This window comes from Mus caroli, unplaced genomic scaffold (genome assembly GCF_978045245.1).
Source record: "Mus caroli unplaced genomic scaffold, Mus_caroli_1 scaffold_10, whole genome shotgun sequence".
Lineage (NCBI taxonomy): Eukaryota > Metazoa > Chordata > Mammalia > Rodentia > Muridae > Mus > Mus caroli.
Window position 1 is genome coordinate 36,367,319 of NW_028227265.1, and position 25,623 is coordinate 36,392,941.

Consider the following 25,623-nt stretch of genomic DNA (forward strand, 5'->3'; position numbering starts at 1 on the left):
TAGAAAACTTCCAAACTTGAGAGCATCTTTTCTAGGAAATAGCAGCCCATGGCAGCTGGGAAGTGTGCAATGTTCCCAGCCAAGAAACACTGGGGATGTGAAGTGCTCTTAATTCTCCAGCTTGTGGTGGGAATCCTAACCCAAGGCTTCTGCCTACCTCCATGCATTTGCTTGCTGGTGCCTACCTTGAGAAGTTCAAAGTGCACTGAGTTTTTATTTCAAATAGAAGTATTTGCATAAGAGATTGGATGAGTTTGTGGCCATTTGGTATCAGAGAGTAGGCAGTGTCTTTAAAGATAAAGAAGAGTAAACTCTTAGTGGGCATGGCTTGGAAGTCCTAACAAACACCCAGGGAGCTCTTTGGAGGAGGGGGAGATTTATGTAATTATGCTAATTGGTCTAGAGGTGGGTCCACAGCAAAGAGGCAGGAACAAGGCTTTCTATTTAAGCAGCAGACACCTCCCTGTCTCCAAGAACTCCTCTCCTTCCTTCCAACATGTGGCTGCTCCATGTTCTGGTCTGGGCTTCTCTTGCTGTTTGCCCAATTTGGGGTAAGACTTCTGGATTACAAACATTGGGTTGCACATTTGGAAACCTGTCCTTGATGAAGTGGGTGAAATGTATACAGGGCAAGCACCAAACAGTGCAATGACCCTTGTGCTGGCTTAGACTGGCTACTTTTATATCTCGAAACAGATTACTTTTTAGTTGACCCTCTATTTAATGTCAGAAGGAAAAGAGGCCTTAAAAGTTCAAATGACTATCAATGATGCAAGCCTAAAAGTGATTAAACCAACCATGAATCCAGGTTTGATCTATCCCCTCTGATGTGTCCTCACGTTTTCTCGACCATCAGGACACTCACCCTCACCACCCGTGGTGGACACCACACAAGGCAAAGTCCTGGGGAAGTATGTCAGCTTAGAAGGATTTGAACAGCCTGTGGCCGTATTCCTGGGAGTCCCCTTTGCCAAGCCCCCTCTTGGATCCCTGAGGTTTGCTCCACCACAGCCTCCAGAGCCCTGGAGCTTCGTAAAGAATGCCACCTCCTACCCTCCTATGTAAGCCACTGGGATGGGGACTATTTTAGTGAGTATGTGTTGAGATAAATATTTAATGTTAATTGGAGGTTTCTGCCATGCCTTGGATCATTTAGTTCCCAAATGAAAAACATACAACCTTTATATTTATAGTAAGACTTTAAAGCACTGGAGTTGGGCAGATATTTAATGTCTAAGCTTTTTTGTCTATTTCTCTATTAATAACCCTGAAGATAATTTACCATGTTTCATCTGGGCTGCTCTTACACTAACTGGCCAGCCTTTGTGGCCATGTTTTTATGATTCACCTCCCCAGTGCCATCTGTCCTCTCTTCACTTTCTCTGCCCCATCTCATAGTCCTATCTCAGACCCCAAGCCCAGGAATTGAAATTCTGTTTACCTCTCTTCTTCCCAGCTATAGGCTGTAGGCATCTCTATTGACCAATCAAGGATCCCTTGTGATGGTTACACAGCATCACTTGCTGTAACTGAGGATCTCCTCTTCCCTGAGGCAACCAGAGCCAGTACTTAGCATTACAATACCTAGCAACAGCGATCCAGTATGGAGATGAGGCAATCCTCTGATTAGTAATATTAATAGTAACTACTGGCATCCCTGAGAGCATGATTAAATATGGTCTAGTTACTGAGTACATTCGTAGTTTTCCAAACCCTTTATTTAGGACAAACTTACTAAGTACCTGTGGTGAATCAGTAATATTATGGGTTTTCATAAACTATTACAGGAAACAAATCTGTACTTTGTGAATCTTTTATCCTATTGGATGGAAAGAGAAAATGAGAAATCTGTGAACTAGAACATCAAGAATATCCTAGAATATCCTAAATACTTTGGAAAATAGCAATTGATCAGATAAGGTCAATGAGAAGTGAGCTGCTATATTACTCTGATTTGAACTTTAGTGTTGCTTAGGAGTGTGGTGGCTGTGGACTGGTGTGTGAAGAGAATAGTAAAGATGACTGAAAGTTCTCACACCCAGATCTACCTAGCTACCTACTAACAAGCAACTACCAAGGGTGTGTCACATCACCCCTGGAAACTGAGTGAACAAGCTCAAGAATTCCAGATGGCCTCATGGCCACCTAGGAGAACCTCAAACACATACAAATGTCAGATCAGACAGCATTTGTGTCCTCCTCAAGGTTCCTCTGGGAGTTTCCAGGATTCTGTGTCTGGCTGTCTTCTTACCATTCCATGCCTTTCACCTACAAATAATATTTGCTATGTTTTCATTTTGCTTGCAAAGTAAGACAATACTCTAACACACACACACACACAAGCACACAGACCCGCACACACAAACACACACACACACACACAGAGACACACACACACACGAGAAGGAGAGTTAAAATCATGTACAATTCAACAGCCCAGAGTTAACTGCTATTAACAATTGAGGTCATGCTTTCAAGGCCTTTGTCTGTGTAAATCCTCCATTAAACAGAGATCATAAATAGAGAGTGTGGGTAGCATCCTGGCATATTCATATGCATCAGCATCCTTTCATACCATATATATAATATACATGTTACACATATATGTTGTGTGAAAAATATATTTTATCTTATAATGTGTAATATAATATTAATGGTATATAATAACAAATGTAATATATAATATGATTATATATACATACATGTACATATACATATAAATAGTTTAGTTTTTTTGGTAATGAACAAAATTCTGATAGATTCATTACATACAACCATAAACAGTTTGGGATAAGTTTTCAAAGGTCACATTGCTGAGTGAAAAACACGAACTTTGGGTTCATTTGTCTCCATAAACAACCAAACTCTGCACAATTCTCCCATGGAAACTTACAAACTTCTGTCCCTGGCTTTTACCCATGCCTTGGCTTACTTGATGAATTTTTCCTGTGTACACTGGGTAAACAAAATGAGACCATAACAATAATAAACAGAAACATTGTTTCTATACTACATTTTTTCTAAGGATTAGTGAACCTGAACTCTTCTATCCACATGTAACATGTAAATTTATATTTTTATGAATATCATGCACTATTCTCAATGATATAGGAAAAATGACCCGGGACAGACATTCAGGTCTCTCTGTCATTTGATGTGGCTTGTGCCATGCTGGTCCTACACAGCATCACTTCTACACCCAGGATGGTGATAGCAGACCTTCTCATTGCAAAGTGCCCTGGGATGTTGCTCTAATCTACTTGAAGTATAAGCACTACCTAACATGATCTTCTTAGCTCTGTGTCCTCCAGCCATCTGTCAAACTTCTCTGTGCCTACAATTCCTCAATGGTAAAAGAGAAAGAATAATAGATGCTGTCTTAGTCAGGGTTTTACTGCTGCGAACAGACACCATGACCAAGGCAAGTCTTATAAAAACAACATTTAATTGGGGCTGGCTTACAGGTTCAAAGGTTCAGTCCATTATCATCAAGGTGGGAGCATGGCAGTATCCAGGCAGGCATGGTGCAGGCAAGGCTGAGAGTTCTACATCTTCATCCAAAGGCTGCTAGTGGAAGACTGACTTCCAGGCAACTAGGGTGAGGATCTTATACCCACACCCACAGTGACACACCCATTCCAACCAGATCACACCTATTCCAACAAGGCCACACCTTCAGATGGTGCCACTCCCTGGTCCAAGGATATACAAACCATCACAGATGCCTTAGGCTGGACTGACCCCTAAATGGCTTCATATACAAGAAGAATTTGGATATGTTCCTAATACTCTGGGATAATTCAATAATTGTTCTGAATCCCAAGCTACATCGTACCATTAAGAGCCTGTATCGAGGAGTCAATAGTGGCTATTAGAACAGGAAGATGTTGGACCTTAGCAGGTCATGCAACAAGACCTTTGGAGACTTTTCTCACTCCACCTGAACATGGAAACTTGGGGTCAGGGCAGGAGAGAAATTCATTCTAGGCTACCCAGCACATCATATCTGAGACAAAGCTAGTCTTTACCTTTCCTGAGGTTTTCCCACAATGATGCTCTTCCCTGCATCAACCTACAACAGGCTGCCTACCATTTTAACTGACTGTCTTGGTTAATGAATGTTTCTGAGAACTATGTAGCACATTTACCTGGTAGAAGAGCATAGTCAACTACAAACCACCATTCAAAGCCCAGTCCAGGAACTGTGGAAAGTGACATCTCATAGTGCAGGTCACCATACAATCATCTTTCTCCTTGGTCCAGAACATCCCAAAAATTCCGTAAAGGGAAGAGCTACCAATTGCTTCTCCCTCTGCAGGACTTAGAGACCCTAAAGATTTCCATGTTTCCCACCTCACCCATGGCAATGACTCCAGCCAAGTAATGATAACTACTAATATAGGCTCAAATATCTCAGTGCTGCACGAGGTAAGGTGCTCACTCTGGTGGACTCTCAGATGTTCTCTCCCCTCCCAGGTGCTCCCAAGATGCAGTTTGGTCAAAGCTAATCTCAGATATGTTCAGCACCATAAAGAAGATCCTGCCTCTCAAGATTTCGGAAGACTGTCTCTACCTGAATATTTACAGTCCTGCCGATTTGACAAAAAGCAGTCAATTGCCTGTAAGTGCGGGAACCATAACTCCAGACTTTAAGTTTGAGCATCTAGATCTTCAGTGGGTTTAGAAGGTGATAAAGGAAGCAGGGGTCAGGAACACATAGGTCAGGAGTGATTCTCGGACCACAGCTTCCTTCCGGTTTTCACCTGAGTTTTTATTCCAGTGATGTTAGACTTGTGTAGAGAGTACTATACAACTCACATGTAATTTCCCAATTCTTCACAGGATGAAAGGAAAAGAACGGCTAATCCTGCTTATGAGAATCCTATCCTCATGGCAATTAAGTCATGATTTCCAATCAAGTCACAACTAGGAGGAATCTTAGGGGGAAAGTGAACAACCCAGCATGGTACAGATAGAGAAACTGAAGTTCTAGTGGGGAAGAATAAAGAGCATGAGGAAGGAGAAACTCAGGTCTTCTGGTTTTCATGTGGATCCTCATAGACAGGGCCAATGGAGCAGGGAGATGGCTTCATTCTCAGGTTGCCTGTGACAGCTTTATTGACAGATGAACAATTTTACTCTCCCAGGAAGGGAAGGGAGGATGGAGGATGCTGGAACAATCTCAAAAGCATGTTGCCTGCCTGTAGGCAGCACTCCAGGATTTCACTCTGGCTCATTTCCATATCTGGGTGCCTTTGGCAGAGTCTGATGACCAAATGATTCAGCATTTCACATGGGAACATGGTTCAGGAGAAGGGGCAGGCTGCCAGGTATAGAAAACAGGATTTGGGGAGAGTTCTCTAGAAAAGTTAATCTTAGGTTTGTAACATGTCAGCACCCAACAAACTTCCCAGAAGACCTCGCTCTGAGACCCAGGAATGGGAGACAGTTATGGAAATGTATGCTAATATTTTGGTGTTCAAAACTCAAAAAGAGATAAGCAAGAAAAACAACAAAAACCTAAGTGACACCCATTCTTTAAGTCATATAAAAAGTGAGCATCCCAGAGGGAATCCTTATCTGGCCTTCTCATTGGAAAGGGACACAGAATGCTGCTCATAATAGACTTGGAAGTGTTAAGTACTATATACCATGGACCTTCCTGGCTATGCCTCCTTAGGACAGCTGTCAATCCTCTCCGTGCATCCAGTCCCTCATTTGTAAACTGTGAATAGCTGTTCTGTATCTGAGATGGATTTGTCCACAAGTAGAACTTGCATCTGTCCCTGATTCTCCACAATTGTTATCAACTTCTTTCAACATTGGAGCCCTTGAGACCCTTTATCAGGAAGCCAACAGCTATTGTTGGAATAGGAAGATGGTAGAACCTTAGCAGGCCAGGCAACAATACCTTTGGAAGCTTGAACCCATACCTTGACCAAAGGTTCAGGTATGAAAGCTTCAAATTTGGGGTCAGAGAAATGAAACATTTAATCTGTTCCCACATAGCCATGCTTTCATGGATTGTTCCGACTGGTCTATGAGGATACATCATAATCTCTTCAACACATCATTACCCACAAGCCTCAGACTCAGCCTTCACTCTTAGGTATCCACAGTTCATCTTTTGCAAGCTACAGAGATACAGAGGGAGAAAATTGGGATCTTGAGATCATGGTAACAGGAGACCCTCTAGCTTCAGACACATGCACTAGAGACACAGATTATGAGTATTAAACCTGGATCTACCTTCACAAAGATGAGAGCAGAGCCCTTTCTTAACCTCTCAGCCTGTTTCCTCACATGGGAATTGCCATATAAAAGCTCAGTGAGGATCAAGCTGGATCACAGGTCTGCCTGAGAGCCAACAGCCATGCTGACACATTAGGGTCTGCCTCATGGCTCAAGAGCCATGTCCCTGCACTCTGGTTATGGACTGGAGTTGTTGGTCAGCTCATCATGTTGCTGACAGGAACTAGCATCAGGATCAAACCCTGAATAATTCTCTTACTGGCTGTAGTTTTTCAGCAGGAAGATTCTCCTCCATTTCTTATGTGTTACACAGGAAAGTATTATTCCTTCCCATATGGAGAGTTTATTATTTATAGTGCATAGATCAAATCTTGGTTCATTATACCCCCATAATATTCTCTCAAATTAATTGTATTATCACAATATTATTTTACACACCTTCATTTCTTTCTTTATCTTCTTGTTTTTTAAATTAAAGAACATGGATTATAGATATTACATCCCTCTTCCACTCAAGTTTCATCAAAGAGCCTGGCTCACTGTAGAATCTGACATGATGCTAGCCAAATGACTAAAACATCTTGAACAAAGTGAATGTGAACTGGGAAGACTCAGGCTTGAGGAGAGGCAGACTATGAAGGGATGCCATCAGGGCAGTGAGTGTCGCCCCCAGATAATCACTTATCATAGAGAAGTTTAATTCATCACTGAGAAGTTAAATGAGATGAGACTAAGCTGAACTACAAAGTCTGTGTCTTGTTCATGTTCAGTTGCCTGAAGTTCCTGTTGTGAAGTGATGTGATTGCAGGGTGATGACACCACCCTTGACCATTACAGATCCCATGATAATCTCAATTCTGTGTCTTAGGTGGATGTGAGAGATGAGAAGAATGGGTGGGGTTATTGAGTGAAATGGCATATTGGACCTTATCTTGGAAAGTTGAAAACAAGAAGAGTCAGCAGTTTGCAACCTTCCTGGGAACTGGTGTGGTTTGGGCAATGACCTCGAGTCACAGCCTAGATACAATCAATTCATATGAACACAGTGGTGGCCCCAAATCTTCAATCTACTGCCCACGTGGCTTTATTATTGTCCAGGTGATGGTGTGGATCCATGGAGGTGGATTGGTGATAGGCGGGGCATCACCCTATAATGGACTAGCTCTCGCTGCCCATGAGAACGTGGTGGTAGTAACCATTCAATACCGCCTGGGTATTTGGGGATTATTTAGGTAAGATTCTACATTTTCTTCACTGCATATTAATTAAGCTTTGCTTTGGTTCATTTTGTTCAATTAATGAAACAAACACCCAAATTTGGATAGATATAATAACACAGAATTATTGAAAGATTTGGAAGACTCATGTTTGTGTAAAAGACCTATGGAGTGAGAACCCTTGTCTGGGAAGTAATATAGTAAAAGAACAGAAATTAGATTTTTTTTTACATGTAGAAAAGATAAAGAGAGAGGCAGGAAGTGAGTAATGGGATGCAGTCTTGATACTTTTACAACAAAACACTCCTGAAGATCTGAGCAAGATCCTATAAGCACTACAGAGATCCTCTTGAGAGTGATGCAATGGCACATTAACCTTGCACCTAGCCTCATCTCCCCATGCCCTTCCAGTGCTCAGTACTGACTTCCACAGTAGAGCCCAGAGCCCAGCTCTGGACTGTGCAACCAATGTTACCCTTCCTTATTACCACACTCAAAGTCCTATACCTCTGACATTTATAGTTTCTACAGTCACCTGTTGTTATAAGCCTGCACTTTGAATGCCATAGCTGCTCCACCCAGTGGGATGAGTGATCTGCGAGACAATGACTGGGTCATGTCATGTCTCTGCCCAATGGTCCCCACTTCCAATGATATTGAGATCCTGTGAAGTCTCTGTTCTATCTGAACTCATCTGTCTTAGATTCACACATCAATTCCCCTGGCTCTGGGATTCTGTGCCTGATGCTTCTAAATAAAATCCCCTTTTTTGTTACTGATGAAACTCATTCATTTATTTCTCTTTCCTGATGTTGCTGCTTCCTATAGTGACTTCCCCCTTGAAACCCACCCTACAGCCCCACACTGACCACATTGTATTTTTCTGCTAGCTGACTTACTCTTCTAGTCTACTTGATTCTGCTCTCCACTGTGAGCTGAGCATAGTCAGAGAATTTATTTGTCTTGTTCTCTATCTATTTGAGCAATGTTGGATGTACTATGGATCCTCAGTGCAGCACATAGGTGCTAGAATATGAGTGTAGAGCCCCACAAAAATCAACACATTCAGGATTATAGGCAAGTAAATTCCCCTTAGCAGCCTGTCAGTGGTGTCAATCTGATTCTGAAAAGCTCACTGAACCATTCCAGGCTATCTAGCCCTTGAGAGACCTGCCATGACATCTCTGTCCCCATTCCACCCTGTCACCTTGCAGCACAGGTGATGAACACAGCCGAGGAAACTGGGCTCACCTGGATCAACTGGCTGCACTACGCTGGGTCCAAGATAACATTGCAAACTTTGGAGGGAACCCGGATTCCGTGACCATCTTTGGAGAGTCATCAGGAGGTATCAGTGTCTCTGTCCTTGTAAGTATTCTTGTCACCAGACCTGTTGCTGGGGATTGACATAGCTACAGGGGGCTACAGGCTGGGTACATGAGAGGGAACCTGTTAGAAAGCATCTAGTCCAGTACAACATCTTTGCATTCAACACTTGCATTCAGGTTGACTCTGTTTGCTGCATAGCATCAGATGATGGAGAGCTTCATGTGTATAATTAGCTCTCTTTTGCTTATATAAGCTTACTTGTAGTTCCTTTTTTTTTCCTGTCTTGGATGCATGAACATCTCCAGCTTATCTTCTCACTTGGTTGATCTCATTCTCCTTCCTAATCATTTCAGTATTAGGTCTCACTCAACAAGTTCTGGGATGCAGTGATGGGAACCCATTACAAATTGAAGTAGAGGAGCAATAAGTTGGACCAAGTTTCTTTGTTTGGGTCAAAGCCGCATCTTTACATTAAGGAAATTCAAGACACAAAATCAGACTGGGGCTTCCCCTGAGGTTAAGAAGGCAGCATCAGGTTGTCTTAGGGATAAGAGGAAATGGGGGTAGTAGATATGAAAGATCCAGTAGGGAAGGGCAGGGAAGAAGATATGGGTCACAGACATAGGCTGGGCACACGAAATGTCTTATTGATGTGTGGAATTGAGCCTTATTAACAGTGAGGGAAGCTGTAAGGTGGTCTGGGAGCTGTAAGAAAACTTACCTTTCTCAAAGTTGAGCAGGCATTCAACCATGGACATAACACACACTGGCTTCCTACTTAAATTTTCAGAGGAAAAAATTTAGAGTATTAATCGGTAATTATATTTAAGTTTCAATATTTTAACGCATGACCATTTGCACATAACATTGAAATAAATGATTAACTATTTTGTGCAATATTGACGTAAGATTTAGTAAATAGAGAACATGGTCAATATTTGGAAGAACATAAGAAGAGGCGTGGGAAGGCTGTAGAGATGGCTCAGTGACCGACTGCCTGCTGTTCTTCCAGAAAACCTGAGTTAGGGTTCCAGGAGCCACATCCACAGATAACAACCACCTGGAAACAGAGGATAATTCTTTTTTAACAAGATTTACTTTATGTATATAAGTGCACTGTAGCTATCTCCTGACACCCCAGAAGAAGATCCCATTACAGACAGTAATGAGCTATCATATGGTTGCTGCCAATTGAACTCATGAAGATCAGTCAGTGCTCTTAGCCACTGAGCCATCTCTCCAGTCCAGAGGAAATTTCTTAAGAAAAAAAAAACTCTATAAATCCCCCAATGAAGAATAAAGTCTTAAATAAAAACATACACATGTCACTTAGATGTTACATTTATTTTTTCAGTCTTTTCAAAAATTCCATATACATTCATGTATTTAAACATAATTATATGAGACATCATATCTTTCTCTATATATATCATGCATCATTTATCCTGCATCCATATCCTCTTTTCTTTTTCTTTTTCTTTTTCTCTACCTAAGCAGTGATGCTGACTTCTAAGCTCCCTTGTCAAAAAAAGCTTCTTGTCATATAATAACATATAAATGGTGTCCTTACCAGTAAGCCCTCTTCTGCATTGCTACCTTTCTATTATTGAGTAATGTTGAGCATTGTAAAAGTAAATCCTAATTACCTAATTGTACTAAATCCAATTTTTACTATTTGAACAATGCATGTGCTTTCTAAGAAATGTTCACAGGTCTCTGTGATCTTTAGTGTTAGGGTAAATCTGAACAGTAGAGAGACAGACAATTTGTACAGGTAGGTGTTACAAAGCCTTTTATTGGTATTGTCTTTCCAATAGTTTGGATTTGCTCTGATAGGTGCTGGTAGTGTGTTTTCGCTCTGTGAAAACTCTGAATTTCTGCCACATTCTGCTGAGACGCTCTTGGGAAACATCAGATTAATAAGCTGTCTGGGATTTGGGCTTGGATGGGTGAGAATCAGTCTTATCCATGGAGCACCCAGGGTCACCAAATACATGGCCAGGAGATACGGGGAGCCCTAAACAGCAATTGTGCCATGGTTCATAATAACTTTGACTTTTCTTTTTACTATGGAGAAATAGCCATCAAAACAACGTAAGGAGGAGTTTGTTTTGACTCACACTATAAGGATGCAGTTTACCACAGCATGGGGGTCATGATACCCAGAGCTGAGGTGATTGGTCACATGGACCCAAAGAGGGGACTCAGAACAGAAGCAAACGCTGGTGCCCAACCCACTGATGGCCTCGGGTCTTCAAAAACATGTCTCTTAACATGGGTCAGGAAATTAAACAAGTGTGGTATTTTTCAAGTGAAACAGGATTCATCTCCAGAAACTTGCACCATGAAAATGATGTATGAAATGAAGACTAGGAAACCCCAGATTTGTGCAATTCCCCTTAGCTTTGATCCAACACCTGTGATTTAACTGTAGCTTATTTTTCTCCATAGTTGCCTTTATCATGGGCTAATGATCCAGTAAGTCTGCATTCCCATGTAAAGAAGGCCCAGATACTGGACAGGCTGCTAGTCAAGGGTTACAAGAATGTAGCTGCCATTAGACATCTTCCAACCTCAATTAATCTGATACAGAAATTCCCCCACAGTTGTGCTAACAGGTTTATCTCTTAGGTGATTCCTGATTTTCTTTTTTCAATTTGATGTTAACAAAACCCATAATAGGAGTATAAAATCTTCTCTCCCCTGCCAGGTCTTATCTCCTCTGGGCAAGGACCTCTTCCACAGAGCCATTTCTGAGAGTGGTGTGCTCATGAATACAAACCTGGGCAAGAAGAATATACAGGCTGTGAATGAAGTAGGTCTCAACCTGGGCATTCCTACATCACTTTCTGAGCTTCCATGGGTCTTCCCTGGCTTTGCTGATTGTGGGGTGCAGCTGAAATACTCAGTTAATTCTTAAAAATAGCTAGGCAGAAGGACTATCTTTTGGCTCACAGCAAAGACACATTCTGCAAGTTCTGGTGTTCCTTCATGTAAATCATTTTACTCAGACACACCGTGATTCTGCACAGGAACTGAAATATGAGACGGCATATTTTTTTGGTAGCTCACTTGAAGCAAAGTTGTTAGTGAGTGGGAGAGGCAGTATATGAAACCAAAAAGACCTCATCCTTCATTTCAAATGGCCTAATTAGAGGCATTCAAGTTAGAGAGCATTTTACTCAGTGATCTCTCTCTCTCTCTCTCTCTCTCTCTCTCTCTCTCTCTCTCTCTCTCTCTCTCTCTCTCTCTCTGTGTGTGTGTGTGTGTGTGTGTGTGTGTGTGTGTGTGTGCAAGTGCCCATGTACACATGGGTATGTGACATGGCCTGCTCATGTCATTATTCCAATTAGTAACAGAGGTAATATTTTGTGGGATATAGTATCTACATCTGCTAATTTAGAGCAGTAGTTCCCATAGAACTACTACATAGAACATAAGAACATAGAAACATTTCTTTAATACACATAAGTGAAGAGGCAAGCCTTTATATAGTGAAGTCTGTTTTCATTTTTAACACATAACACTTCAAATATTTGATAATAGTGCAATTAGTAACACAACAGCTCTCACAATGTACGTTACTGTGCCAGGCTCTACCTGCATAAAGCCAGTTCTCCATCAGATTGTTTGAGGTGGGCACTGCTGCTTCTGTTTCACGGGTGAGGAAACTGGAGTACAATGTCTTTTAGGAGCAATGAGCTCCAACATAGGCACCAACACAGGCCTAGGGAATGGCAACGCCCACACTCTTATTCACACCTTGTGCTTCTCCCCACAACTCTTCTAATAACAACAGTGATAATTAAAACAAATCATTGTTCGTTAAGCATAATTACTCCAAATCTATAGGAGTTTCAAATATTAACTTTGTCATGGTTACTTCTGTGAACAGTAAGAACTTTAATCTTAGAGGGAGTTTATTAAGGATCTACCACATGCAAATTTTGGAAAGCATCATTTAAGACTATAAGCTCTCCATAATAGCATAATAGCATTTGAAACTCTTTAGTACAGTTCATCATGTAGTGTTGACCCTCAACCATAAAATTGTGTTTGTTGCCACTTCATAACTGTAATCTTGCTAATGTTGTGAATTGAAATGTAAATATCTGATATGCAGGATGCATTTTCATTTTAACGAATTGGTCCAAAGGGTTCAAAAGCACTAAGTTGAGAAGTGCCCATTTAGACACCTTACACACCCTTTATGACCTTATAAAATAAGATGTGAGCGCAAAACCTGGTGATGCATGACTATAATTGAAATACGTGGGGAAGCAAAGGCAGAAAGAAAAATGGTGAAAATTTGAGAGTATGCTGATCTACGTTGTAAGTCCTGGGCTAGCCAAGGTTCTTAGTAAAATCCTATCACAAAAATTCATCATCATCCTCATAATAAATAATAATGAATGAAAAAAAGCAAGAGGGAATGAAGGGAGAGTTAGGGAGAGTGGAAGAGGGAGAGCAGGAGGATGAGGATGAAGAGGAGGAGAAGGCCATCTACATCAACTGTCTACTGTTGACATCGACAGAGAATATAGTCATTACTCTTGATCTCTGACTTTGCCTGTGATCTTTTTCAGATAATAGCTACTCTTTCCCAGTGTAATGACACCTCATCAGCTGCCATGGTTCAGTGCTTGCGCCAGAAGACAGAGAGTGAGCTCTTGGAGATTTCAGTGAAATTGGTACAGGTATGTATTCCTTCTAGTTGCCACTATTCTATGTCCTTGGCCCATAACTTTATGTCTTTTGTTGTTGTTGTTGCCATGGAATGACTCTAAAGGGACAATTTTTCAACTCTTGGAAAGAGTGTCAACTTCCTGACTGCAACTGGGAATTTCATTTCCTATTATGAAATACTTTAAATGTCATAAATTAGTCCAATTATATATTTCATGATGAAGAATTGCTTGCTTTTTGAATTTTTTTTTTCGAGACAGGGTTTCTCTGTGTAGCCCTGGCTGTCCTGGAACTCACTTTGTAGACCAGGCTGAACTCGAACTCAGAAATCTGCCTGCCTCTGCCTCCCAAGTGCTGGGATTAAAGGCGTGTGCCACCACCGCCCTGCTCCTTTTTGAACATTCTTGTAACATTTTAGTGAATAAGACATCCCATAGTCCTAAAACCAAAAACTACTATCCTGAATTTCAGGGATATTTAATAAGGAATTTTTCTGTCATGTTATCTATTGGTTGATATAAAAATTACATTATAACACAGTAGTAGACAACTTCTCTAGGATTTATGAGATATTTCCTCATTTATGTTCCTAGGATAGCCATCTATTTCCCTACCTTTTCATCTATCATATGCTGATTCATTCATTCATTCACGCTACCAACCATCCCATTCATTCATACATTTTCATCAATTCATAGAAATATATCCATAATTTTTTTTTTACATTTTCAGTATGTCCCTCAGTCATGAATGATCTGATAAACACATATCTTTCATTCCTTCAACCATCCAAACAACGGACAATTATTCTCCTATGAAAAAAGTCTGTTTGTCAATATATACATACAACACACCAATTGTATTATTTTTATATTTTTACTTTTTGATATTACAATTACATTTGTCTCTTTGCTTTCCTCCCTTCTAATTCAAAGGCAATGAGGAAGGAACAGGCTTAAGAAAGTCACCAAGGTGAGAGGGGCTGCTTCAGCTAAGAAGGTTGAACTATGAATCAACATGAGGCATGATCAGTGAGCTCTGAACGCTGATCTTTTTTCTTTTTAACATCTAGTGTTTATTTGCTATTTTGAGATTGGGTCTTACTCTGTATTCTAGAAATTTGTGATCTGCCTACCTCAGGCTCCCAAATGGCTATATTGCAGGTATAAAACGTAACACTAAGTGCAAAGTAGAAATGCACTATGTAAACAGGGGCCTGGGAATGTGCAAGGAGATTGAAGGAAAGACTTTGTTCTGCAGGAGGGGTGCAGGTCTTTGCACTTCAAGGCTTCTATATCATACCAGGGGCTGAGGAGTCGGGTGATGGCATGTGGCTGGAGGGCAGGAACTTTTGAAGGAATTTCAGACTGGACTTATTGTTAAGCAGGTTGTGGGGCATGAGATAAACAAAAGTACGAAAGATGCCTTTGGCTTCCCTGACTCAAAAGGGCAAAGCCTGTAGCCACAACATACAGCTATCAGTATTTCTGAATAGTAGTAGCCCTTCTGTGGATCTCATGGTTGCTGTTGCCAGGGTCTTCCTTCACCTCCCAGGTGCTAACACATGCAGGCCCTTACTGTGTGCCTTCTGCAGATCTGCCTCTGCTTTCCCTTCTCACTCTCTTTACTTCTTAAGAATAAAAGATAGACCATGCCATTTTTCTTCTTAAAAGCCTGGCTTTGCTTACAGGATTAAGCCCCTTCCCTGCATTGAGATAGTACCCTCCCCCAAACAGACATGACTGACAGGAAGGTGTCACATATATTTCTGCTCTACTTTCCTTTCTGTCGCTGTGATTAAAACCCTGAGATCTGAAGCAGTTTAGTGAAGTAAAGGGTTTATGTGTGTCACATCTCTAGACTATGGTTCATCATTGAGGGAAGGCATGAAGCAGAATCTCAAGCAGGCTTGTTCAGCTAAGGAAACAAGTACAGCAGAATCTATGGAGGAAGGGTAATGGCTGCCTCATGGGAAAACACATACTTAGCTAGTTATATATATTAGGACATGGTTTCCAGGGAATGGTGCTGCCCACAGTGGGCAAACAAAACATTCCTCCACAGACATGGTCACAAACCAATATGATCCTGACAATCCCTAATTGTGATTCCCTTCTCAGTGACCTTAGGATGTTAAAGCTAACCAGGAATATATATCAAAGTATTAGGTCTTATTATGACACATTTCAAACAATTATTTTTGTTGTTTTCTGCCTTCCCCTTTTATGTTTGCTACCTCACTAATCATAAGAGAAAAGAACTTGTATTACAAGAATGGGTAATGAAAATGTGTCATGCATACACAACGGAATTTTAGTCAAGGGTAAAAAAAAAATGTGTCATATATTACACATAGAAAATAATTCCACTCTGTAGCCCCCTCTCTAACACTCTACCAGAGAAGTCCTCCAAATCCAGGGCACTGTGATTTTCCTGGGATAAGTCCTGACTTTCCTGGCTTTGTGCTCACTTCAATAAATTCCTTCCTGATGCTTAGACCTGCCCACTCTCTTCAGTTGTTTATGGTATTCTTGCAAAGATACCACACCAGATATCAAAAAGACCAGCTTTGTGTGTCCAGTGTGTCATCTTCCTTCAGAATGCAGTTCCTCTCAGCATATTTAGAACAGTTTGTCTTCACTAAGCAGCTTTTACAAGGTGGCAGTAATTGTGCCCAGGTGGTATATTTTCTATCTCTCTGTTGGGCAGAATCTGGTTCTTGGTGTGGTATTTTCTTTCCATGAATAGAAACAAGGTTGCAGTTTAGGCTCCTCAAGTGATAAGCTCAATACTTCTCAAAGCCAACAACATATCTCAGAGCACGCAGATTCACATATGGATAAACAGAGGCAATCAGCCCTTACTACTAAGTGAGAATTCTCCTCTCCCCAATTCCCTACCAACATTGCTGTGCTGGTCCCTGCCTCACAGTTCTGACCTTGAAGTCTCCTAAGCTCAGACACTGTCTTTAGAACATTGGGTTTCTGTGTCTATAGCCACAGGAGTGTTTATGGTTGGCAAGTTGTCAGACCAGCAAAGAGGAGACGTGGCTCAAAGGTAAACTATAGTATTCATAAGTACTGCATTCCTGTTTTACCCAGTACAACAACTCCCTGTCCACCGTGATTGACGGAGTGGTGCTGCCAACGGCACCAGAAGAGATCCTGGCTGAGAAGAGTTTCAACACTGTCCCCTACATAGTGGGCTTCAACAAGCAAGAGTTTGGCTGGATCATTCCAATGGTGAGAATATACAGACCTCTTAGATACACTCCACAGAGGCTCAGCCATCATGCTCCCTGCACTGATCAAGGGCTATGTACCCAGATGACTACCATTTAAAGAGGCTTATATCTTTACAAAGTAAATTTGTTTTGAGAGTTCTTGATGAAGCCCCTTCAGTGTTAATTTATATCTGGGCCAGAAAAGGAATTAATAATTAGAAACTTCCTAAAGTAACTACTCAAGAGGGGCTCAGGGCATTGACTGCCCACCACCAAACTCAGCCATGTTGAACTCTCTATAGCAGACATTTTAGGGCCCTGGTTTTGGCCTGTGGTGTGGTTTCCAATGCTAAAAGACACACTGAAACCAGAGCAGATCTCTGAAGGCAAACATGAGCAGGCTCAGCACATGCCCAGTGTTCTGCAGCTCTCGTGCAAAAGGACCTCATGGGGCATCACAGAAACATAGACAGAGAAACACAATGCGAGGACCTCTTTCCCCTGTCACCTGAGTCTGAGGGTGTGTGGCCTGTGTACTCTGTCCCTGAGCATTTGGCTTCCATATGACACTGGCCTGAATGTTCTGCTGCCTTGAGGAATGTTGATCCTCCTAGTGTATGAAATACAGTTACTTTACTGTCTTCTCTGTATGGCTTAGCTTTATTAATATAAATCCATTAGTTTTGCTTGCTGATTTTTTTGAGAATCATAAACTCCCATATCTGTTAGCACCACCCCCTAAGCACCTTTACTTCATTTGGTTGTCTTGTTTTTTTCTGTTTGGTTCTTCTTAATTTACTGGGATTCATCAATGTCTTACTATGTGTGTCTTTAACAGATGTTTGGAAATCTACTCTCTGAAGCCAAAATGAATGAGGAAACAGCCAGTCTCCTCTTGAGGAGGTTTCAGTCTGAACTTGTAAGAGTCTAGGGAGATATGGGAATTGGTTGGGAAACAAAAGTCAGTGACTTGCTTTGATCACAGACAAATTCAATGGCTGCAAACAATGGTGGTGACTGGGGTGCCTCTCCCACTTTTCCACTCCATCTTCTTTGCATCCCAGTATAACAAACTCACATTTGTTGTTCACCAATCAAAACTCCTCAAGGGTCCAGGGCAAATTGCTAGGGAAAAGATTTATTTGGAGAGCTTTATACCTAGAAAAGATTGACTCCATGACCAAAAAGGACCATCAGGTTTATACATTGGAGGTCTAAGACCAAGTAATCAAGAGGCATATCAGATAAGCGAGAACTATGACAGTTACAAATTGTAGGTTCCCCGCTTTTCTGATGCATGAGCTTCTGTTATCAGTAGATCACTGAACAGATATTCTGGACTCTGTACATAAAACAAAATACTTACTGACTAGCAAATCTCATGAGTCATGTCTTTTTTTATTCCATTCTCTAGATATAGCCTATTTCATTTGCTAGGCTACAAAAGGCACCTTTCCCTATAGAACAAGGGAAAATACTAGATATTTACTTCCTCTAGAGATGACAGTATTCAATCTGTCAGGTGGTACCAGGCAAAGGGGTCTTTCCCACCACAGACAACGAGAGAACATAATTTTCAGACACCTGACGTCCAAATGTAATGACATACAGCAGGTGGATCTAGAAAATCTTCCCTGTATAGCAGGCTGATTTGGTATAAAGCCCAGGTTGTCCATTAGTCATGAAGTCATCTTAACTGTCTGCAGCTAGACAAGAGTGGTCATTTTCTGATTCATTTTAGAACATCTCTGAAAGTGTGATTCCAGCAGTCATTGAGAAGTATTTAAGAGGAATAGATGACCCTGACAAAAAGAGAGAGCTTATCCTGGACATGTTTGGAGATATACTTTTTGGTATCCCAGCTGTGCTCTTGTCCCGTAGCCTCAGAGGTGAGTCTTACGTGAGTCTTATGTGTTAAATGGGAGGAAATGGAGCCAATAGCCTGTCTCTGATTTGCCCACTTCTCAGCACAGGCATATACAAGTGTGTGTGTGTGTTTATATATGTAGATATACGTATAGATTATGTGAGGTTAGGGATGTAACTCAGTTAATAGAGTGCCTGCCTGGAATGTAGGATACCCTGCGTTCAATCCCAAGTAACTTTAGAAGTCAGTCCTAGTGGTACTTGTTTGTAATTCCAGCTCATAGGAGGTAGAAGACTAGATGTTCTTTGGCTATACAGGGAGTTCATGACCAGTCTGTGTTAAATGAAATGCTTTCTGGCAAAAACAAAAAACAACAACAACAAAACAAAAACAAAACAACAAACAACAAAAACACAAACAAACAAACAAAACAATCAACAAAAAGAATAAAAATCCAGGGTCAGGAATAGAACTAGGATTCCCAAGACCTTTTTCCAGTTGGCAAAGTCCAGAGAGAGTAGGAAGAATTATAGGGAGAGGAAGTGTAGAGACATTCAATTTCCTTGGCATGCCTTTATGCACCTTGGTGTGCACTGGTTAGAGTAGGTGAGAACTGGGATTGGCTCTCCACAGGGTTGTCTGTCAAGTTCTTAGGCCTGTGCAGACCGAGATGAGGCTACACATAGCTCTTCCTAACTTAGGCATGAATATCTTGTGCCTATGCATGATCTATTCCAGTGAATGATCTGTGAGTGCTCAGAAAGAATGTACACCCTGCTGGAATTAAGCTGTGGACCTTCTTTACAGTTCCATCCTGCCCCCTGAATCTAAATTTTCTGTCTAAGTGACACAATCATTGTTGAACGTGGAGTAAGTCAGTCCACTACTGCTTTGATATTATATTCTCTCCCCCTCCAGGTACTTTAATATTTGTTTTATATGTTTATGTACTTTGCATTAGATTAGATCTGTATTTAACATTGTTATAATACATTGGTGCACTGACTTCTCACCAGTATATAGTGGCTTTTTTTTTCCTTTTAACATTTTTCTATTTAAACTCAGCTTTTGATGTAGTTATACTCATTTCTTTTCTCCTTCGGTTCCTCTTTGTGCATAAGATCTAATTTCCCCTCAAGTGCAATCCATGCATATCTTAAAAAGTTGGAAAAGTTTATTTTAAGACTGTATAAACTCCGGTCTTTAAAAAAGCGACACATTTACTACATGCCCTTTTATTGTAGAATTTGCACTGGAAGGTATTTATGATAGCAAGGACTTACTAACACCAGTCATGGCAGCTGTTTCTGCTGGTTTTGTAAATATGCTCTTTCTACCTCACCCTCTTGGTCACTTCCAGATGACTTGGTGTCTTGAATGACTTACATGCTTTGGATTCTTTATTTTTATTGTATGCTTTGCTAAAAAGGTCACACTGTGGCTAGCCTGAGGACCTATACCCAAAGAAACTACTTTAAGTTAATAACAATATAATTTGATTTCATATGATGACTGAAAAATTCTATGTAGTTTTCTTCATTTAAAAGGAATTTTTTATTTTTATGTTTATGTGTATGGGCATATTTGCATATGTATGTTTGTTGTGCCTGATGCCCAAAAAACTCAGAAGAGGCCGTCGACACTGGAACTTGAGTTAAGAGATTGTTGTATGTTGCTGTGTGGGTGCTGAGAACTGAACAGCTGAACTCAGGTTCTCTGAAGACTATTGAGTTCTCTTAACCACTGAGCCATCTCTACAGCCCCACTTTTTTTGCATCAGAACATAAATAATTTTGAATGACTATTTTATTGTTCATTGTTAGCAGTAATTTTGTTCAGAACCCATGGACTATGTAAGAATAAAATCCCCAACACATTAAGATTACAGTCCCATTGTATCCTGAACATGGCTTTACAAGTTATCTTCACTGACCTCCATGTTATTCATCAGTGCATTGATCTTTCAGGTTAAAGGAGCCCAGCAAATGCTCATAAGTCGTCAGCAGGGACAATGCGCTCCACAAACTTTTCTCTTAGGGATCATCACTGAACACATCCAAGCGCTCACTGCCTGCATTGCATCCACTCATGTGGCATCCCATAAACACCTGCCTCAGATCCCAGCTTGACCTCAACCAGCTGTGCAACCCAACCAGATCATCAGGCTTTCAAAAAGATGCCTCTGTCCTACACTAGTAACCAACTATCTTCTTCAAGGATGGAGACATGAATGCCACTGAGGTGTGTGTCTACTAACATGAACTGTCCACAAATCCATGTCTCCTCAGATGCTGGGGTGTCCACCTACATGTATGAATTTCAGTATCGCCCAAGCTTCGTGTCTGACAAGAGACCCCAGACGGTCGAGGGAGACCACGGCGATGAAATCTTCTCTGTATTTGGGGCTCCACTTTTAAAAGGTAGTGGCTCTTGCCAGGGCGCGCTCTGGGAGTCAGGAGGAGTTGGTTCTCCAGACTTTGTTTAGGGGTCTTCAGTAAGTTTCTCCTTTTCTCCTAATGCTTATTTCCTGGCATTCTATAGCAGAACTGAGCTTCATTAGGCAGTCCTCAAACTTCCTCCTGTTCTATCACACATAAAGATAGTGCACATGTCCCTAGTCGCAGTCATTCTCAGAGTCATGACCTGGGACATCAATAAGAGAGGTGGTGAAGCACCCACAGGGCAACACTATAGGTCTAGATTACCACAATTTAATTTCCCACATAATTTTCCTTACGTACAATGAATATTTACCTTTTTATTGAACTTAGACTTTTTCCTCCTATACTATATCCTGATTTCAGTTTCCCCTCTCTTAACCCTCCCAGTTCCTCCCCACCTCTTCTGCCATGTGGCTTCACCCACTTTCTTTCTCTCATTAGAAAACAAACTGGCTTCAAAGGAATAATAAAAAAGTAAATATAATAAAAAAAAAAAAAACCATTGGAAAAGGAAAAAGCAAGCAAAAGAAAAAAAGCCCAAGAGAAGGAACAAGAAACAGCGACCTGCTCATTTGCACACTCAGGAATCCCATTAAAACATTTAAAGAAAAACCATAATATATGTGCAAAGGACCTGTGGAGTAAAAGAAAAAAATAAAAGATTCCTATCAATGCAATTAAATTAACTTAAAAATAATATATTTTTTTAAATAAAGGAAGAGCCCTAAACTGTCATTAGAAGATAAGGACCCTCCAGAGCTGTCATTGAGTTTGTTTCCTCTTGGCCATCTCCTGATGAGCATTCAGCCAACCATTTTCTTTTCTTTTTTTACTTAGATAATTTTTTTCATTTACATTTCAAATGCTATCCCCAAAGTCCCCTATACCCTCCCCACACCCAGGCCCCAGCCCACTCACTCCTGCTTCCTGGCCCTGACGTTCCCTTGTACTGCGGCATATGATCTTTGCAAGAACAAGGGCCTCTCCTCCCATTGATGGCTAACCAGGCCATCCTTGGCTACATATGCAACTAGAGACACAGCTCTGGGGAGTACTGGTTAGTTAATATTATTGTTCCTCCTATATGATTGCAGACCCCTTTAGCTCTTTGGGTACTTACTCTAGCTCCTTCATCCAATAGATGACTATGAGCATCCACTTCTGTATTTGCTAGGCACTATCATAGCCTCACAAGAGAGAGCTAGGTCAGGGTCCTGTCAGCAAAATCTTTCTGACATATGCAATAGTGTCTGGGTTTGGTGGTTGTATATGGGATGGATCCCCGGGTGAGGAAGTCTCTGGATGGTCCTTCCTTCTGTCTCAGCTCCGAACTTTGTCTCTGTAACTCCTTCCATGGGTACTTTGTTCCCCATTCTAAGAAGGAGGCACACAGAGGGATTTGATGGAGACAACCTATTTAGGGCTGATTATTCCAGAACATTCTCTGCCTAAAGTCTGGATGTGAGTCTCTGTGTTTATTCCAATCTTCTGCAGGAGGAAGTTTCTTTGATGGTGACTGTGCAAGAAACTGACCTATGAGTATAGTAAACACAGTAGTATTTGTCTTTATTCGGGTCCCTGGGCTATCTAGCCTCCAGTTCTTCATTATTCAAGCAGTGTCATGTCTGGTTTCCTTCATCTTATGGAGTGGAACTTAAGTCAAATCAGATGTTGGTTGGTTTCTCCCACAAGCTTTGTGCCATCTAGCAGACAGGACACCATTGTAAATCAAAGGTTTTGTAGCTGCCTTGGTGTTTGTGTTGTTCTTTGGAGAGTGTGCAGAATACCTTCTTGTCCCAAAGACACTAGAGTGTAGTGGTGAAGGGTCTCTGTAGGCACCACCTTGACATCTCCACAGTTAATGAGTTGTATAGGTACTGTCTTCAGCAATGGTGCCTCCTGTTGGCCTGTGGAGCACAACCTTTAGTCTTGACAAGAGCCTGGGTTGTTTTGTGTTTCCCACGAAACCCCTTAGGCAAACATCTCAATTAGATGTAACCAGTCCCACTATTGAAAGCTTCTTTTAATGACAAGAGATGCGCAGTTTGTCCCTTACTTGCCATCAATTTTATTTAGATTGGATTCCTATATGGATACATTTTAGGGAGCTTTTACTATATTAGGTTTCCATATTATACCTCAAGTCACCCTTAATGTCTCTCCCCACATTCCCTTTCTTAGCCTCCTCTTACCTCCCTCTCTTCACTTGATCCTCCTATTCCCACCATCCTCTTCACCCTCACCTTTCCTTTACTGTCTATTCTATTTCCATATCCTAGGGAAATTGACCGATATCTTCTCAGGAGATATCTGATATACTTAATAAAACAATATTAATTTTTATGGTTATGTGTATGTGTGTGTGTTTCTCTGTGTGTGTGTGTGTGTGTAAATGTGTATATGTGTGTATGTAGATGTGTGAGTATATGTGTGTATGTATTTGTGTATCATATGATGTGTATTGGTGTGTGTATGTGCGTATATTATATGTGAATTCCTGTATTTTGTGTGTGTAGCTGTGTGCACACCAATGTTGTGGAGATTAGAGAACTACTTAATACTTCCTTATCTTCTACCATGAGTCCCAGTAGTACAGTTCAGATGCTCATGGTGCAAGTGTGGCAAGTGCCTTGACCCTCTAAGCCATCTCTCAAGCCCAATATTGTGCTATTTAAGGAAATCCTCTCACAGATGTATTTAGTGTCTTAACTCTCAGCATTTGCATAGGCTCATGACCCCAGCACATGGCTCCTTATGGGCATTTCCTAGCTTGACTACTCCTTAGTCCTTTGTAGTTCTGATATTGATAACAATACCATGTGTAAGTAACTCAGAAAAGACCCAGAAGCTCCAAAACAAAGATCATGCTGGAATGTGACATTTTCACCCTGAGGAAGAAGGGGAAGGCAGATGAACTTGGACAACAAAGGAGCAGATTCATGATGCATGCACACATTCCTACATCTGGGTCACTGATCTGTCTCTCCCCTTGACCCCCGAATGTGCAGAGTGACTAGTCAGGCTCTTCTCATACTGGAGTGTTTGATTGCATGATTAAGGAGTGAGCATCTCTTTCTGCCTTTCTTACAACCTCCCAGAAGTAACTACATCTGGTTCACACTTCCCATAGCAAAACATTTTTTCCCTTCCCCACAGAGGGTGCCTCAGAAGAGGAGACCAACCTCAGCAAGATGGTGATGAAATTCTGGGCCAACTTTGCTCGAAATGGGTGAGGCTTGTGGCAAAGATGAAAGGGGTGGAAAGGGTGTGGCTGGACATATCTTTTAAGAAAGATGACTTCTGAAATCTGAGTGATAGAAGCCCTGACCATTATGTGTATCCTTATTGCTCTATAGAGAGAGTTTTCTAGAGTCATATGGGCTGTTGCAAAAGATGTTAGCTCTCTGTGGAGGTTGTCAGCCTCACTACTGAGATAAGCCAGGGATCCATTCAGACCTCAGAGGGCCACAGAGCAGTCTTGAGGAATTCTATTTGATTCTGTTTCCAGGAACCCTAATGGGGAGGGGCTGCCTCACTGGCCAGAATATGATGAGCAGGAAGGGTATCTACAGATTGGAGCCACTACCCAGCAAGCCCAGAGACTGAAAGCAGAGGAAGTGGCTTTCTGGACTGAGCTCCTGGCTAAGAATCCACCTGAGACAGACCATACTGAACACACAGAACACAAATGAATCTGAGGCTCTGCCAGTCTCAGGACCAGAGGAGCAAAGATGTGACTATTCCACAAAGGATGACTATTCACCGAAGATGGATCTTACAGAAGAAACTGCACAATAGTACAGTATCACAATTTGAAAATAAATTTCCTTTTAGAAATCAAATCCGGGATTGTGTCTTGAGCTGAAAATAAATCCATCCTCATGGGTGTTGGGGTGGGAGGATGAAGAGAGCTACTGACATAGAAAGACACCTTTTCAGGTGAAGATATGGGAAAAGGTTACTGGAATATGAGGAAAGATAGGATAGGATTATTACCTTATGATTCATCTCCACATAGACAATATTTTCACACTGCCATGCTAATCTCCACTGTGGACAAGTGTGTGAAGCCTAAATCTTCTGAGAATTACAAACCCAAAGGGGACTTTGAACTCATCATTGACTTCTCCACTGACGTTATCCAGGTGTTCATGAGTAAGAATGACAGCAGATAAGAAAGCTGGACAAAGATTGTCTGCTACATCCACTCCAGTAGTGTCACTCATGACAGGCCAAAAGCCTGGACACAATCCCAAGGCAAAACGTTCATGGAAACTTAGTCTCCTGGAACTGTGGCATCATATAGCACATATGCTCCAATTTTGTCCTTGCAAATGGATCTGTGTGCTTTCTTTCAGTATTGTTTTATTATAGGTGCCTCCAAGCAATGACTTGCCAAATACCTAAGCAAGATTGAACTTTGCTTCCTGGCCTTCATCAATGCCCTACGTAGTCCTTGAGCCAATCCTGGGCTTGGAATTCAGTAAGAATGTTGCCTATTCAGTGACATTCAGAATTGCCTCTCATATTGTAAGGGAGATAGTGAAAGAAATCAGGCATTGCTATCTACTACATAGAGTTAGAAATTTCAGGACAAGCTTAGCAAAG

At 41.3% G+C, this 25,623-nt stretch overlaps 1 protein-coding gene across 2 annotated transcripts; it reads left to right on the forward strand.

Moving 5' to 3' along the window:
* Window positions 1–372: 372 nt before the first annotated feature.
* LOC110300390 (carboxylesterase 1C) lies at window positions 373–24,857 on the forward strand. Of its 2 annotated transcripts, XM_021170555.3 has the most exons (13): window positions 444–551; window positions 857–1,061; window positions 4,477–4,621; window positions 7,351–7,484; window positions 8,684–8,837; window positions 11,509–11,613; window positions 13,385–13,495; window positions 16,586–16,726; window positions 17,546–17,626; window positions 18,449–18,596; window positions 20,863–20,994; window positions 24,172–24,244; window positions 24,524–24,857. In XM_021170555.3, the coding sequence occupies exons 1-13, from the start codon at window positions 497–499 to the stop codon at window positions 24,705–24,707; spliced, it is 1,668 nt and encodes a 555-aa protein (XP_021026214.1). In that variant the 5' UTR covers window positions 444–496; the 3' UTR covers window positions 24,708–24,857. The 2 variants fall into 2 exon arrangements, with proteins under 2 accessions (XP_021026215.1, XP_021026214.1); XM_021170556.1 differs by lacking the exon at window positions 857–1,061 and having other exon boundaries at window positions 373–551.
* Window positions 24,858–25,623: the final 766 nt, after the last annotated feature.

Bases quoted from the DNA above. Each gene is read 5' to 3' on its own strand.
- LOC110300390 (XM_021170555.3), top strand. From the start codon at position 497: ATGTGGCTGCTCCATGTTCTGGTCTGGGCTTCTCTTGCTGTTTGCCCA. The intron at 7,485-8,683 runs GTAAGATTCTAC...GTCACCTTGCAG, and splicing joins GGTATTTGGGGATTATTTAG to CACAGGTGATGAACACAGCC. The intron at 11,614-13,384 runs GTAGGTCTCAAC...GATCTTTTTCAG, and splicing joins ATATACAGGCTGTGAATGAA to ATAATAGCTACTCTTTCCCA.